This window comes from Squalius cephalus (genome assembly GCF_949319135.1).
Source record: "Squalius cephalus genome assembly, chromosome: 22".
Taxonomy (NCBI): domain Eukaryota; kingdom Metazoa; phylum Chordata; class Actinopteri; order Cypriniformes; family Leuciscidae; genus Squalius; species Squalius cephalus.
In genome coordinates this window covers 4954566-4968790 of record NC_137143.1, presented here as the reverse complement: position 1 = coordinate 4968790, position 14225 = coordinate 4954566, and the positions used below count along the sequence as shown (strand labels likewise).

At 38.4% G+C, this 14225-nt stretch overlaps 1 protein-coding gene across 5 annotated transcripts in view; it reads right to left on the bottom strand.

Annotated features, from left to right (window-relative positions):
• The window catches only part of ankrd52b (ankyrin repeat domain 52b), a 35577-nt gene that overhangs the window by 13970 nt on the left and 7382 nt on the right, over window positions 1-14225 (bottom strand). For 2 of the 5 annotated variants that reach the window (XM_079856771.1, XM_079856767.1), the window contains exons 6-19: window positions 13350-13437; window positions 13118-13260; window positions 11408-11620; window positions 11250-11328; window positions 10272-10386; window positions 7207-7289; window positions 6963-7029; window positions 6797-6865; window positions 4953-5093; window positions 3338-3400; window positions 3133-3244; window positions 2089-2160; window positions 1668-1869; window positions 83-170 (exon numbers count right to left, since the gene is read on the bottom strand). In XM_079856771.1, the coding sequence (XP_079712897.1) occupies window positions 83-170; window positions 1668-1869; window positions 2089-2160; window positions 3133-3244; window positions 3338-3400; window positions 4953-5093; window positions 6797-6865; window positions 6963-7029; window positions 7207-7289; window positions 10272-10386; window positions 11250-11328; window positions 11408-11620; window positions 13118-13260; window positions 13350-13437 (1535 nt within the window). The remainder of the gene's footprint in view (window positions 1-82; window positions 171-1667; window positions 1870-2088; window positions 2161-3132; window positions 3245-3337; window positions 3401-4952; window positions 5094-6796; window positions 6866-6962; window positions 7030-7206; window positions 7290-10271; window positions 10387-11249; window positions 11329-11407; window positions 11621-13117; window positions 13261-13349; window positions 13438-14225) is intronic. The other 3 variants (XM_079856770.1, XM_079856769.1, XM_079856768.1) reach the window with 3 other exon arrangements.

Genomic DNA, 14225 nt, shown 5'->3' with positions numbered 1-14225 from the left:
TTCCTAATAATCCTTTAGGTGAGTGTAAATGCATTGTATAATAATGTTATATCATTGACATGAATGTTGAAATGGCACTTACTGTCCATGTATGTCCATGACGTCAATTATGTCTGTTTTTTCAGCTCTTTTCAACAGCATGAGCAGGCAGGCAGTTTGGCCATTGGCAGCTATGAAAAATCAATAGATTAAATCTTGTTATACTAGAGGGCTGTTGAATGCTTGAAACTGATTGGTTGACGAACGCTCTAAGGTGTGCAAATATGTTAAAGTCGGCATGAAACGGAAGTTGAGATTGTCATTTTTTCCTTGTTGTGACGTATATCCGAGTGAAACTGCTTCTGAAATTAGAAAAAAATGTAGGGCGGGGCTTGATTTCGTCCATCGGGAATTGATTGGATCATTGGAGGTTGGGCGTTGCAAACAAAATGGAGGCAGATTTGAATGCCAGTTTACATTCAGTTGTGGAGGTTTCTCTGAGAGGCGGTGCAGAAACGAGACAGACACCGATAGCCGCACCCTCATCGGCTCTGGCCGCACCCTATCGCCATGGCACGTGACCGAAAGAGAAGAGAGGTCGTTTCGAGGGGGGATGGTAGGGTAATGTATTAGATTAAAGATTATAAGGGTACATGAATTTTTTAAAAATAATTAAGTGCACAGGTATATCATTTATAACAAACTCTACAATATTACATATAAAAAGAAGATTTGTCAAATTTGATTTCATGCCGACTTTAAGGGAAACGCACGTTAGTAGTTCCAGGCAGGTCTGGACCGCATTAAAGTTTCATATCACTTCGCCAAATGATTTCAGTTATTTCAAAGGTCTTTACAGCCTACAGAGCCAAAACACACAACGACACTGACCGGGCAAATAAGTATTGTAAACAATAGGATAAACACGACAAATTATTTCCACGTTTTTTGCCACAAATTGACGTTGTATTATGTATTATGCATTTATTAGTTATAATGGAAAAGCACATATCTACTCTCTCTCACACTCAAACGCACACATACAGTACGGACACACACTCACGTGTTTCCAGCGCTGCTATGACGATTTTATCAGTAAAATAGTTTAGCAACTTAAAAGCTACATGACGCTGGTGCCGAACACAGTTGAGAGACACACAGACTCAGGTAATTCACACACGCTTCTCCCTCTCTCTCTTTCTCTCTGATAACTGCATTAATAACTACATTAGTCTGCTATCAGTGGCTCAAGCCTCCGTTACTAGCTCTAAAATTATGTTTTGGAATTAGCAACGAACGCTTGGGATGAGATGCGTAAGAAATTAGTCCCACACACAAGATCATTTTAAGGACAACAACCTGACAAATGTCTTGAAATGCATCATCTGAACAATGTCTTGAGGTGTGGTAACCAAAGTATAAGCGGAATAATTGACTCCAGGCTGTTGAATTATTAGAAAAATAATGCACACCCGAGGTGTAACTCCGTTTCTCCGTCGTTGCCGCATTACCACCTCAGGTGTGCATTATTTTTCTAATAATTTAACGGCCCGTCATCAATTATTCCTTACTTAATGTTTTTTTGTACAAATTTAGAGTTTGAACCATCCCACCACAGCAATTATTTAGGCCTAAATCAACTTAAACCAAGCATTGAACGAATTCTTCACGTTAATATGCGTACACACCTGAAGCATGTAGGGGTGTCCACCTGTGGATGTTCTCCCTGATGGCGTATGAGGCGCCCTGAAGCAGCAGCAGCTCCACACAGGGGTCGTGACCTCTCAGAGCCGCCAAATACACAGCCGTATGACCCCTCGAATCTTGCAAGTCCACATTCACCAGTGTTTCAGAGAGTACCTGAAGAGCTTCAGTGTGACCGTTATACGCCTGACAGAAACAATTGACCGGGGCAACATTCATAACTTAACAGGCAATGGGGATCATTTTTTCAAACAATGGCAACTTTCAAACGAGGTTTTGCCAAACTTGCCAAACTTACCTTTTCTAGTTAAACAAATACACTTGTAGCAGTTATATGAATTTCACATTCAAATTGTAATACTGAGAGAGAAGGAAAGAGAGAGAGACTACAGACTGAATACTCACCGCTAAGTGTAAAGGGCTCACAGGAATGCAACTCTCCAGATCTTCCACACATTTGAAAGACATTTCTATTAGCTAATAAAAAAAATATACAAAGCTAGTTCACTTAAAGTGCCATACGAGATAAAAGTAAAGAATGGGCTATTCGGTAACACTTTATTTTACAGTGTCCTATTTTACAGTACAAATGTTACATGTACTTTATGCAATAATAACAGTAAATTATGCATAATTACATGCAACTAACCCTCAAACAAACCCAAATCCTATATGTTAATTAATATTACTCAGTACTTAAATAACACTTTAACAAATAACACTGTAACAAAGACACCTTAAAATAAAGTTTAACTTAACGCTATTCTACATACAGTATAAGGTACCACAACATTTCCTCAAAAAAGTATTTTGGGTGCTTAATTGACTATTTGTGTTAATGCATTATATAACAAAATATTAAATAAAGTGACATCAGCAAACAAATAATGCTAGAGATTTTCTCAGAACGAACTTTAAAATGCCAAACAAGTCAAGCCAGTCAGTTCTCCTCAAGTTTGACAACAATGTATCTCAATATTTTTTGTATTTATAGAAATAATACTTGTTTACTTTCAACATTTTAACACCATATCTATTTTTATCATTTCAAACCAAGCAAATATCTTTTTGTGAATTGGTTAGCCTGAAAATGTGTTTGCGCCATACTTATTTAAAATAAATGCCGCTGAAAATTTATATCTATTATCTAAATGCATGTTTAGTTTATTTGTTATATAATGCAATGCCATTCAATGGCTTATGTGTACAAATATAAACAACTGAATTATATTACTATGAATATAACTCAGTTGTTTATATTCAGTTGTTAGTATATATATTTTGATATGAGTAATATAATTCAGTTGTTTTCCACTAGACAGAATTAGCAGGAGTAAAAACATCAAACTTAATCCAACTGAAATACAGATTCTAATCACATGTCCCATAATATATGACATGATATGAGTGTTGGCAAATCTTTTGGTTTTCTTAACATTTGTGATTTACCAATTTTAGGTTGTGTTTGTCGCCTCGGGCCGCTGCGTAGTGGACTGGACTGAAGCCTTTACTGTCACGCAGCGTTGGATCAGCACCGCTATGCAAAAGAAACTCCAAACACCTGTACGAACACACAACACATAAAGGGTCAGGTAGTATTACGCTTATTTACAGCCAGTCATTTTAGTTTCAAATCCAAATGGGGCTGCTTTACCACAGAGCCTCCTCATCACTATCACTGCTGGGTTCTTTGTCAGGACAGTTCTGCTCAAATCTACTGGGAGAAAACAAAGGTAAGTCATATCTGAAATTAGTCGAATAAATATCAATTGCTATTGGTATATATAACTCACACACGTTCATTTACACGACAACGGCGGTTTGGGAGGCTGAAAACGCAAACTTTTGAAAATGGGTTTCAAAGTTTTTGAAAACAGTCTCCGTGTAAACAACAAAAATGCAAATCTCTGAAAATGATGACATCGTGCACAAGTGTATTACTTGTTCAATCTATAGTGTTTCATCACCATCTAATGGCCTGGCAGCAGAATACGGCGTTTTTAGTCCTTTTCGCGGATCCGTGTGAATGGGGATCGTTTTAACAATGATGTCGTCTACGCGGAAACCTCAAAGGAAAAACTTCAGTTTTAAGCATATCGTTGTCATGTAAACATACCCTTAAATAGGACCTCGAACAAGGTAATTAATGATACACAGCTGATATAAAAGAACTCATAATGACAGAAACCATGACAACCAAAGAGAGGCGGGAAAATGAACAAAGGGAGATAGAAACTGGTGAATGCAAAATGCAACCTAGGCTCTTTTTGTTAATCTACCCGGGGCAAACTTTCGTTTAAAAGCATAATTAGAATGGAAACGCCACTTTTAAGTTTGACCGTATTTTCGTTTTAGGTTTTCGTTAGGGAGTGCTTGGGGCACTTCTATGATAGCATCAAAAATCACTATTTTTAAAACACTAAGAAGGCTCGACACAACATGAAACTCTGCTGGAAGTATCACCAGGGGCTCTACACATGAACTCCAGCATTGAGAACATTGTTTGTGTACACAGAGTTTACTAAAAAGAAAGATTTTGAACAACTCACAGTTGCTGTGTCCGCCGGTGTTCAGTCAAAAATAGTCGATCTCTGAATGCAACGTAACAGGGAGGAGAGTAAAGATGGAAAGCTCCAAAAGCTTATTAGTTCAATATAAATTCATGGAAAATTTGTTGTTTTCTCGTTAGTGAAAATCAATATTGACCTTGTATTTGAAAAAGGATCCTCATATAAGAAACAATACTAAAATTCAGAGTCAGTTCATTTGCATTCGGAGATCGACTATTTTTGACTGTCAAAATGCCAGCGGACACAGCTAGTGTGAGTTGTTCAAAATCTTTCTTTTCAGTAAACTCTGTGTTCATGTGTAGAGCCCCTGGTGATACTTTGAGCAAAGTTTCATGTTGTGTCGAGCCTTCTTAGTGTTTTAAAAATAGCCATTTTTGATGCTATCATAGAAGTGCCCCAAGCACTCCCATTCAAAAGGCATTTTAACCTAAAACGAAAATACGGTCAAACTTAGAAGTGGCATTTCCATTCTAATTATGCTTTTAAACGAAAGTTTGCCTCTGGTAGATTAACAAAAAGAGCCTAGGTTGCATTTTGGCGAGAGTTACCCTTTAAAGTCCATGATAACCAAACATAATGGTGACAGCATGGAGTGTAGATTAATGTGACAAAAATGTAAGCATTTTAGCATAAGACTGCAAGGCAACATAACAAAAAGTGAAAAAATGCAAGGGTCTGGCAGTGTTATAAGTGTTGAACCTGTGTGAGGTTTGGGCAGCAGCTGCGTAGTGCATAGGACTGCATCCATTCACATCCAGCTCATTAACATCAGCTCCAGCTTTCACCAGAGCCACTGTGCACAGATACGAGCCATTCACTGATGTGTAGTGCAATGGAGACCTGCAAAGAATTAAATGAGAAATTTTGCAAATTTATCTAATTTAGGACATTGACCATTTTAAAAAGATAATATTCCCTGGTTTGTATTAAAGTACATAAGTACATAAGTATGTAAGTCTTCGTCGTCGGTTAGGAACCTGGGTGTGCTCTTTGATACCAATCTTTCATTTGAAAGTCACGTGTCTAATATCTGTAAAACCGCATTTTTCCATCTTAAAAATATATCTAAATTACGCCATATGCTCTCATTGACAAATGCGGAACAATTGGTTCATGCGTTCATGACCTCAAGGCTAGATTATTGTAATGCTCTACTGGGTGGTTGCCCTGCATGCTTAATAAACAAACTACAGCTGGTTCAAAACGCAGCAGCTCGAGTTCTTACCAGAACCAGGAAGTATGACCATATTAGCCCGGTTCTGTCAAAACTGCACTGGCTCCCTATTAAACATCGCATCAATTTTAAAATATTGCTGATCACTTACAAAGCACTAAATGGTTTAGCTCCGCAGTACTTGAGCGAGCTCTTAACGCATTATAGTCCGTCACGTCTATTGCGATCTCAAAATTCCGGCCAGTTGATAATACCTAGAATATCAAAATCGACTGCTGGCGGTAGATCCTTTTCCTATTTAGCACCAAAACTCTGGAACAATCTTCCTACCATTGTCCGGGAAGCAGACACACTCTGTCAGTTCAAAGCTAGATTAAAGACACATCTCTTTGACCTAGCATTCACATAATACATTATAGACTTCTATAATTCAGTGTTAGGCTGCATAGATTAGGTCAGCTGGAACCGGGAACACTTCCCATAAATCCTGATGTACTCGTTACATCATAAGAAGAATGTCATCTACGCTAATTTTAGTGTCTGTGTTTATCCAGAGGTTTTCCCACAGCCTGCCGGATCCAGGCCGTATCCAGATCGAATGAAGGACCTTCGCCTGGACCCGATCCAACGCAGTGCTGAAGTGCCAACTAGTCTCTCCCTATGGAGGATCCCTTTACCACTCTACAGATAAAGCGTCGTCGGGAAACTCAATTCGCGTACCTACCCCGAATTGATAAAATAAAATAAAATTCTGTATCAAAAATTATAAAGAAACGCAAGTACTTTGTTTAGGCTTGGTTTGTAGGGAATTCCAAACCTGCGTACATATATTCAAACGCACATAACTATAGAACCAATTCTTAATGCGCATGTGACCGCCATCAGCGTTTCTCACAGGTTCGCGTTTAAAGTCTGTGTAGAGGGAATGGTGTCGTCTTATCGGCCCCTAATTTAATAACAAATGATCATTGCGACGGAAGCGAATCAATCAAAACTAACTTTAGCTGGAAAATAACTTTATTAAAGAACCGCTATAAAGCCAAAACAATCTCTGTTACCATAAATTATACGTTTATGTCTGTAAAGCTGCTTTGAAACAATCTACATTGTTAAAAGCACTATATAAATGAAGATGACTTGACTTGACATAATCACTCTGAAATATCCTTAAACCATGCTGGGATAATGCCAATCATCAGGTTTTGAACATGCCAATTTGAGTGCATGTAGCAATTACAAAAATATAATTTGTAATGGTATAATTAACAGAAGCATTTTCACTAGTGGTCTCATACTTGTTAATATGTACACAAGATTCACAATGTGAATGTATAACAGAATTATTATTATTGACAAATAAAGATTTTACCTTCCAAAGTTGTCCTTTTTACTCAAATCAGCACCACTGTTCAACAGCAATTTAAGACATTCAACATTTCTGTCAGTGAACAAATTGAAAAAGGGGTGAATACCAAAACATTAAAAATTACAACATACACACTGAAAAACACATAAATGGTAACCGTATAGCGTACCCGCCTGAAGCAGCAATATGCAAACATGTCCTTCCCAGGGTGTCCAGTGTGTTTACGTCAAACCCTGCTGACAGTAAATGTTTGTTAGACAAACATTCAATACTAGACAGGTGACATACATCTGGTTTAATCTCAAAGCAATGGGATAATGATTATGCATTTACATAACTTTGGATTCAAGCATCTGCAAAATTAATCATGTAAATGTCCTCTACTAGACACTGTGCATGTGTATGACCTTTACCTGAGGAGAGTAACTTTCGACAACAGTCTGAAAATCCGTAAAACACCGCCAAGTGCAATGGAGTCATCCCATCAATGCCTCGCCTGTACAGTTATTGTAAATGTTATTAGATTAGCATTTAAATACTTTTTAAACATATTCTCAAGATAACCTGAAGATAAGACATGATTCCAACCATCACATTTGTGCTCTGGCTTAGTTAGGGACACTTAATATTCAACAATATTATTGATTTGACTGCACTGACACTATTGGATGAGAACTGAACTGAGCTGGACGATGATATCACTGTTGTCTGCAGTGCTGCTTTATAGCCGAATTTAAAGGGCTGGTATAATGCCCTTTTCACAAGATGTAAAATAAGTCTTTGATGTCCCCAGAGTGTGTATGTGAAGTTTTAGCTCAAAATACAGCACAGATATTTTTATATACAGTAGCATGTTAAAGGGGTCATGACATGAGAAACCAAATTTGCCTTGATCTTTTGGTATATAAGAGGTCTTTGTACCATTAAAACTTTGTGCAAGTTACATAGCTTAAGACGTCCTCCCCATTATAAACAAAGCATTTATTTAATCAAGCTCTAATTCCATGGTAAGAAGTGACGTCACGGTACGAAGTGATGTACCAGTTGTTTGCATATGACCACCTCCAGCGCAAGACAACTACGCCTCATTTCGCATCATTGGGTCTGTTTACAAGAAGATTGCGATGCCACGCAGATGTGCTGTTCCTGGCTGTGGACAAACAAAATGTTTGAATACGCTGCCGAACAATCCAGACGTCAGGGAAAAATGGATGCAGTTTATTTTATTATTTCATCTTAAAACTAATTTTAGCCAATGGCGTTAGCCAATCATAACAGTGGGCGTTAACACTGAACTCTTAAAGGGGAAACACCCCCAAAACAGACTGTTTGAATCAGAGGATGAGAAACAGGGTGGGAAAAGGTCATAAATCACTAAAATGTAAAAGTTTTTTGTCCAAAAACTATAGTAATACTATAATTGCAGCTAAGGGAACATAATAATAAAAATAAAAAAACATGTCATGACCCTTTTAAAGTTGTCACTTTTTGAGGGTGAGCAAAAAAGCACCGTTTTGTGTCTGTTCCATTTAAATGCAAATGAGCTGCTGCTCCTGGCACAGGGGGCGGAGCTTCAACAGCTTGCACTCACACAGACATGCACTGAAAATTTCTAAAACGTTTAGCCTTTTATGTTCCGGAGTCAGACAATGATGGAGAGACTCAAGAAGAAGTGACAACATGTAGAATGCAACAGGACATTTCTGAATGGTTAGTTGGTGAATTTATGTATCTCATGTGCAGTTATCTTCTAGTCATTGATTAGCATATTCTGTCATGATAATCTATAAATCGTGTTCAGGGGGCGGGGTTTATGTAAATTTTAGGGTTGGTGATGTCACTAACCCGGGAGGACTGTCGTGTAGTCCCAACCAGCCGTTTGTTGTAGTCCTTAAAAAACGATTTCTTTAAAAGCAAATATCTCCCTTTGCTTTGAACTTTGAGCGTTGTAACTTTGCAGATGTTGTTTATGATCAAACAGCAACATTACACAATAACTAAAGTTAAAAAAGTGAAATCATAATCAACCACCCCTTTAAAGGGATAGTTCACTTTGAAATTAAATTTTGGTATGTTTTAGCTTACCTCAAGGGCATCCAAGATGTAGGTGTCTTTTTTTCCGCAGTAGTTTCAATTGTGATATTTTTAGGTCAAACCGTTCTTGTCTGTCAGTCAAATAATGCAGGTCTGTGGTCACCACCTCAAAGAGCATGCACAGAGAAGTCCAAATTAAAACAATTCCCAGTCGTCCAAATTAAACAATTCCCCATCGTAAGTACACATTGATGGCCTAAGACACGAAACGAGCGGTTTGTGTGAGAAAACGAACAGTATTTATATCGTTGTTACCTCTTGAACACAGCGACGTCCAAATGATCTGAGGGCGCGGGCGGGTATAGATATATACACTAGATGTCGCCTTGGCTACGGTTTCGTTCCAATGAACTGCAGTAGCCAAGGCAACATCTAGTGTATATATCTATACCCGCCCGCGCCCTCAGATCATTTGGACGTCGCTGTGTTCAAGAGGTAACAACGATATAAATACTGTTCGTTTTCTCACACAAACCGCTCGTTTCGTGTCTTAGGCCATCAGTGTGTACTTACGATGGGGAATTGTTTAATTTGGACGATGGGGAATTGTTTTAATTTGGACTCTGTGCATGCTCTTTGAGGTGGTGACCACAGACCTGCATTATTTGACTGACAGACAAGAACGGTTTGACCTAAAAATATCAAAATTGAAACTACTGCGGAAACAAAGACACCTACATCGTGGATGCCCTTGAGGTAAGCTAAAACATACCAAAATTTAATTTCAAAGTGAACTATCCCTTTAACTAATTTAATCATTTATGATCTTCACAAAGGAACTGAATCAACACTGACGTGAACAATGACTGCTTTACTCTGTTTGCCTCATTGTTGATCACGGTGAAGCTGCTTTAAAACAATCTGTACTGTGCAAAGCGCTATAGAAATAAAGGTGACTTGACTTTACAGTAGCCAATAATTACTTTAAATTCATTCCAAGTCATTCTATAGAAACGTTTACATTTTACAATACTTAAAATACTGACCTAACCATTAACTTTTTGAATCCACAACACATACATGCCAGCTAAATGGAATTCACGTTGATTTTACATTGATTTAAAGAAATCGTGGGACATATTTTAGTCACTGGTGTTGGCGTATACTGTTGTTGGCAATTAGGCATTAGAAATATCATCAATTTTAATATATTGACTTGTACCGTAGTCCCTCCACTCTCTTTATGAAAAAGAATCGGATAATGAATGTTGGAAAATGGTACGTTTTAAATCTACTCCAGCCGTGATGTATCTCATTTTGGTCTGTCTTTGAGTTGTGAACTGCACCAGCTGCGTTTGGTTATTCCCAGACGGGGAGATACGAACTCTAAAGTGTCTGTTCTACTCGAGTAGTCTGTGTGTTTATATGGTGTGTGAAGACACACCTGGCCACATCTGCACCGTTATTCAAGAGTAAACCGACGAGCAACTCGTGACCATGTTTAGCAGCAGCGTGAAGAGGAGTATTACCACATTTATCAACACACTCCACCTCAGCACCTACAACAGAAAAACAAGAATTATATTACAAGATTGATCATTCTACATCCTACAAAGACCATTGTTAAGTTTGTCACAAATAAACTACAGGCCAGAAAGTATGATGGTCATTTTTCTGTTGCTTTTCAGCAGTGCAAACTTTGGCAGGCAGGTGGTATAAGTGGGACATTCCCATTTTGGACACATTTTTTAATATTCCCCTGAGAGCAAGACACATGTTCAACATTTCTGGTCTTTGTTTCAAGAAGAGAATGACTGTGAATTTTAAATGCATCTCTGCTGATCTGTACTAGCATATAAATGGTCTAAAAGCAAACAAACATGGACCAAACAGATACCATTGAAAACCTTGTTGAAAGCCAGCGTATGCTTTGTTTTTTGGTGCTATTAGTTCCTCAGCATTTGCTTTGTTTTGAGTTTCCAGATAGAAAAAAATATTTACAAAAAGCCAACGCTGTATCAGAACGGTTTAAAAAGTAACAATATGTACCTTAAAATTCACCAATCAAAATTCCTATTTTTTATGGAATATTGCAGTATTTATTCTAAATGATTTATTTTATGAACATCATTATTTTTTATTAATGTGCCTCGTAATCTTCAATCAGAATTAACTTCCCCTCCCTCTTGCAGCATCTCTTCTCTGATGACGAGGGCGGGGCAACCTGTCACTCACATGAGATCAGCCCATAGCAAACCACAACCATCCAATCAATTCCTCACAGACAAAATCAAGCCCCGCCCTACATTTGATCTTCTTACAGAAGCGTTTCACTTGAATATACATTAGGGAAGAAAAGACTGATTCGCAACTTCATGCTGACTTTACAGTCTTAAAGTTTATGGTTTGAGCTTGGCTTTACCATTCTGAATGAGTATCTGGGAACGAGTGAAGTGTCCCTGAGCGGCGGCCATATGCAAAGGACTCTTCCCTTCTTTATCCTGAAATCAAAACAAGAAAGGTCAGGAAAAAAAAAAACTGTAATATCCATCTGGCGTTTTTGGGTTCATGTGTCCTGACCGTGATGTTCACGTCCGCCCCGTTATTGACCAGCAGCTCCAGACACAGGGCTCCGTCGCTGGAGACGGCAGACAGATGAAGCGCTGTGCAGCCTCGGGTGTTCGAGTGGTTAACATTGGCACCACAGTTAACCAGCTGACTTGCTATAACCTCTTCCCCAGCATAACAAACCATGTGGAGAGCACTGTTGCCAGAACCATCTGCTTCATCAATCTAACACACCAAATGAGAAGAGAAAACTAAAATCAAATTTGATTCTATTTAGTTTATCTAGCGCACAATCCATAAGTGCACATTATGTTGTCAGAATTAAGAACCATTTTTGCAGTTTACTGTGAAAAAGAATAATAATAATGAAATCACTTACTCACACATACTCATGTAATTACAAACCTGTATGGATTTCTTTCTTCTGTGAAACTAATTATTGGAACCCACCTACTTTAGTAATTTTTTGTTTTTTAATCCTTTAAAATATCTTCATTTGCAGTTTAGTGGGAAAAAAGACTTACGGGTTTGGAACAAGATGAGAGCAATTAAATAATGACACAATATTTCTTTTTATTTGGTTAACTATTCCTGTAATTAAATTTTGCTTTCTCATGATATGACACCTTGAATATTATTTAATCCCAACAGAATAACCTTCTCTGCCTCTGAAACAACTTCCTTTTCCAGTGATGCAATTAAAGTGCCTCCATTATGCTACTTTAAAGATTCCTGATTTTGTTTTGGAGTCTCCTACAACAGGTTTACATGCATCCAAGATCAAAAACTCTTTAATTTTATCATAATATACACTGCAGCATCAGCTCTATTCTCTCAGTGTCTGAAACGATTCGATCAAGGATTCAGTCTCTCTAAACCCCGCCTTTCTGAGAGCTGCTCTGCTCTGATTGGTCAGACGGCCCAGTCTGTTGTGATTGGTCGACCATGTCAGAAAACAAACACTTATTAGCATATCTGAATTTCAGCTCTGGATCTTCCTGAGCTCTTGATGCTCTTGATCCTCAGTGATATGAACAGTAATGATGGCGTCGGCTTTACCGTATCAATCTCATCAAAGTGGATTTGCTTTGTCAGCAGAAAACAGCGTCTTCTCCACATGAACAACACGAACCAAACTCTTCCAGTCTCACATACAACTACAGTGTTTGAGGGTCAAAGCAGACGTTGTTCACGGCAGCCAATGAAGAACATAGACTGGCATTATGCAAATCTGTTACAAACCTACGCAGATTCAGCAGGTTCAAGTGAGACTGGAAATACTGGAAATACTGACGACTTCACTTCTTTCTTTTAGGAGATAAAAACTCAATATATCTGCACTTTAATATTTGAAACTTTGCAGGCCATAAACAGCTACAGTATATTAAACACCTCATGAAAGGTAACATCACAAAAAGCATAATAGGGGCCCTTTAAAACTACATGGGCAGAAAACATTATTAACCAATAATATCATAACCTAACATGTTCTACCCCCAATCAATCAATCAATCAATCAAAAAAATCAATCTGAAATACCACACGGTATGGAAGTTAAAAGCACTGAAAATATTAATGTAATTTTAAAGAGAAAATATAATTAAAAAATATATATTTTATTATGAAGCAATTGTTCTAAAGTGGTTTTTACTATGCCTTCAGACAAAACTAGTAGGTGTCACATGTAGAAATGCCCACTAATGTCTAGATATGATTCCTCACCTGTGCTCCATGTTTCAGGAGGTGTTTGACCACTTCAGTGTGTCCACTAAGAGCCGCTGCATGTAGAGGTGTAAATCCCTGCTTATCCCTGCAGGACACATCAGCACTGCGCGCTACTAAGAGCTCCACCACATCCAGATGCCCTGATCGGCAGATACAATCAGTCTCTGTAAGATAACACACTATTCTGAGCACTATATTAATACACATTCTTCTTCAGCGGACCAGATACCTTGATGAGCAGCCAGATGGATGGGCTGCCTGTCCTTTATGTCTCTGGCACTCAGGTTGGCCCCTTTGTTTAGAAGCATGGCCACTGTCTAAGGACATTATTGATTAGTTTTTTAAGAAAAGTGTTACATAACATCCAAACCTCATCAGTAATGTATAAAGTCCCCCTGTAGTCAATAATTGTATCCCTTAAAACTTATCTATGATCACAAAAATTTCATATTTAAATGTTTTTTCCTTGAAAAAATTCTTCATGCCTTAAAATATCTTGAATGTAACTCTACACCCTTGCCTCATTTAGTATACACGGTTCTATGAATATGCAAATGAGCCCCGCCTCCCTCCACTCACTCGCAGCAGCTCAGAGAGCCACTCGTTGACGATCACACATTGATCTGATTGGTTACGAGGTAGTTTGTGACGTCAGAAACACCAGCGATTTCAAAACGTGTTTTTGAGACTGTCTTTGGTTCACTGCAGTTTTAAAAGTACACTGTGTAGGAATTTCTCCCATCTAGCAGTGAAGTTGTATTTTGCATTCAACCGAATAGTGCTCTCTAGCGCCTTGCTTTTTCAAATGCGTGTTGCAACTACGGTAGCCGTTATGTACCAAGAAGCTATGACAACATGTCTTCCAATAGCACTTCATCAAATTTTCTTTCGGGTGATGAGGTTTAGCCGGTCACGTTTCGCTTTTTTGGCGACGAGGATTCCTTCTCCTGTGGCTCGGCATAAGTATGAAGTACCGTGCAGTGCAGCCTTTCAGATTTGCCGGGGCAATGACAAGTGCCTCTCACTGATCTCCTTGTCCGTTTCAGCTGGTTTCAGTCACATGACGCTGGCTCTGAATGAAAACGCGTTGTGGAAATGCGTTGTG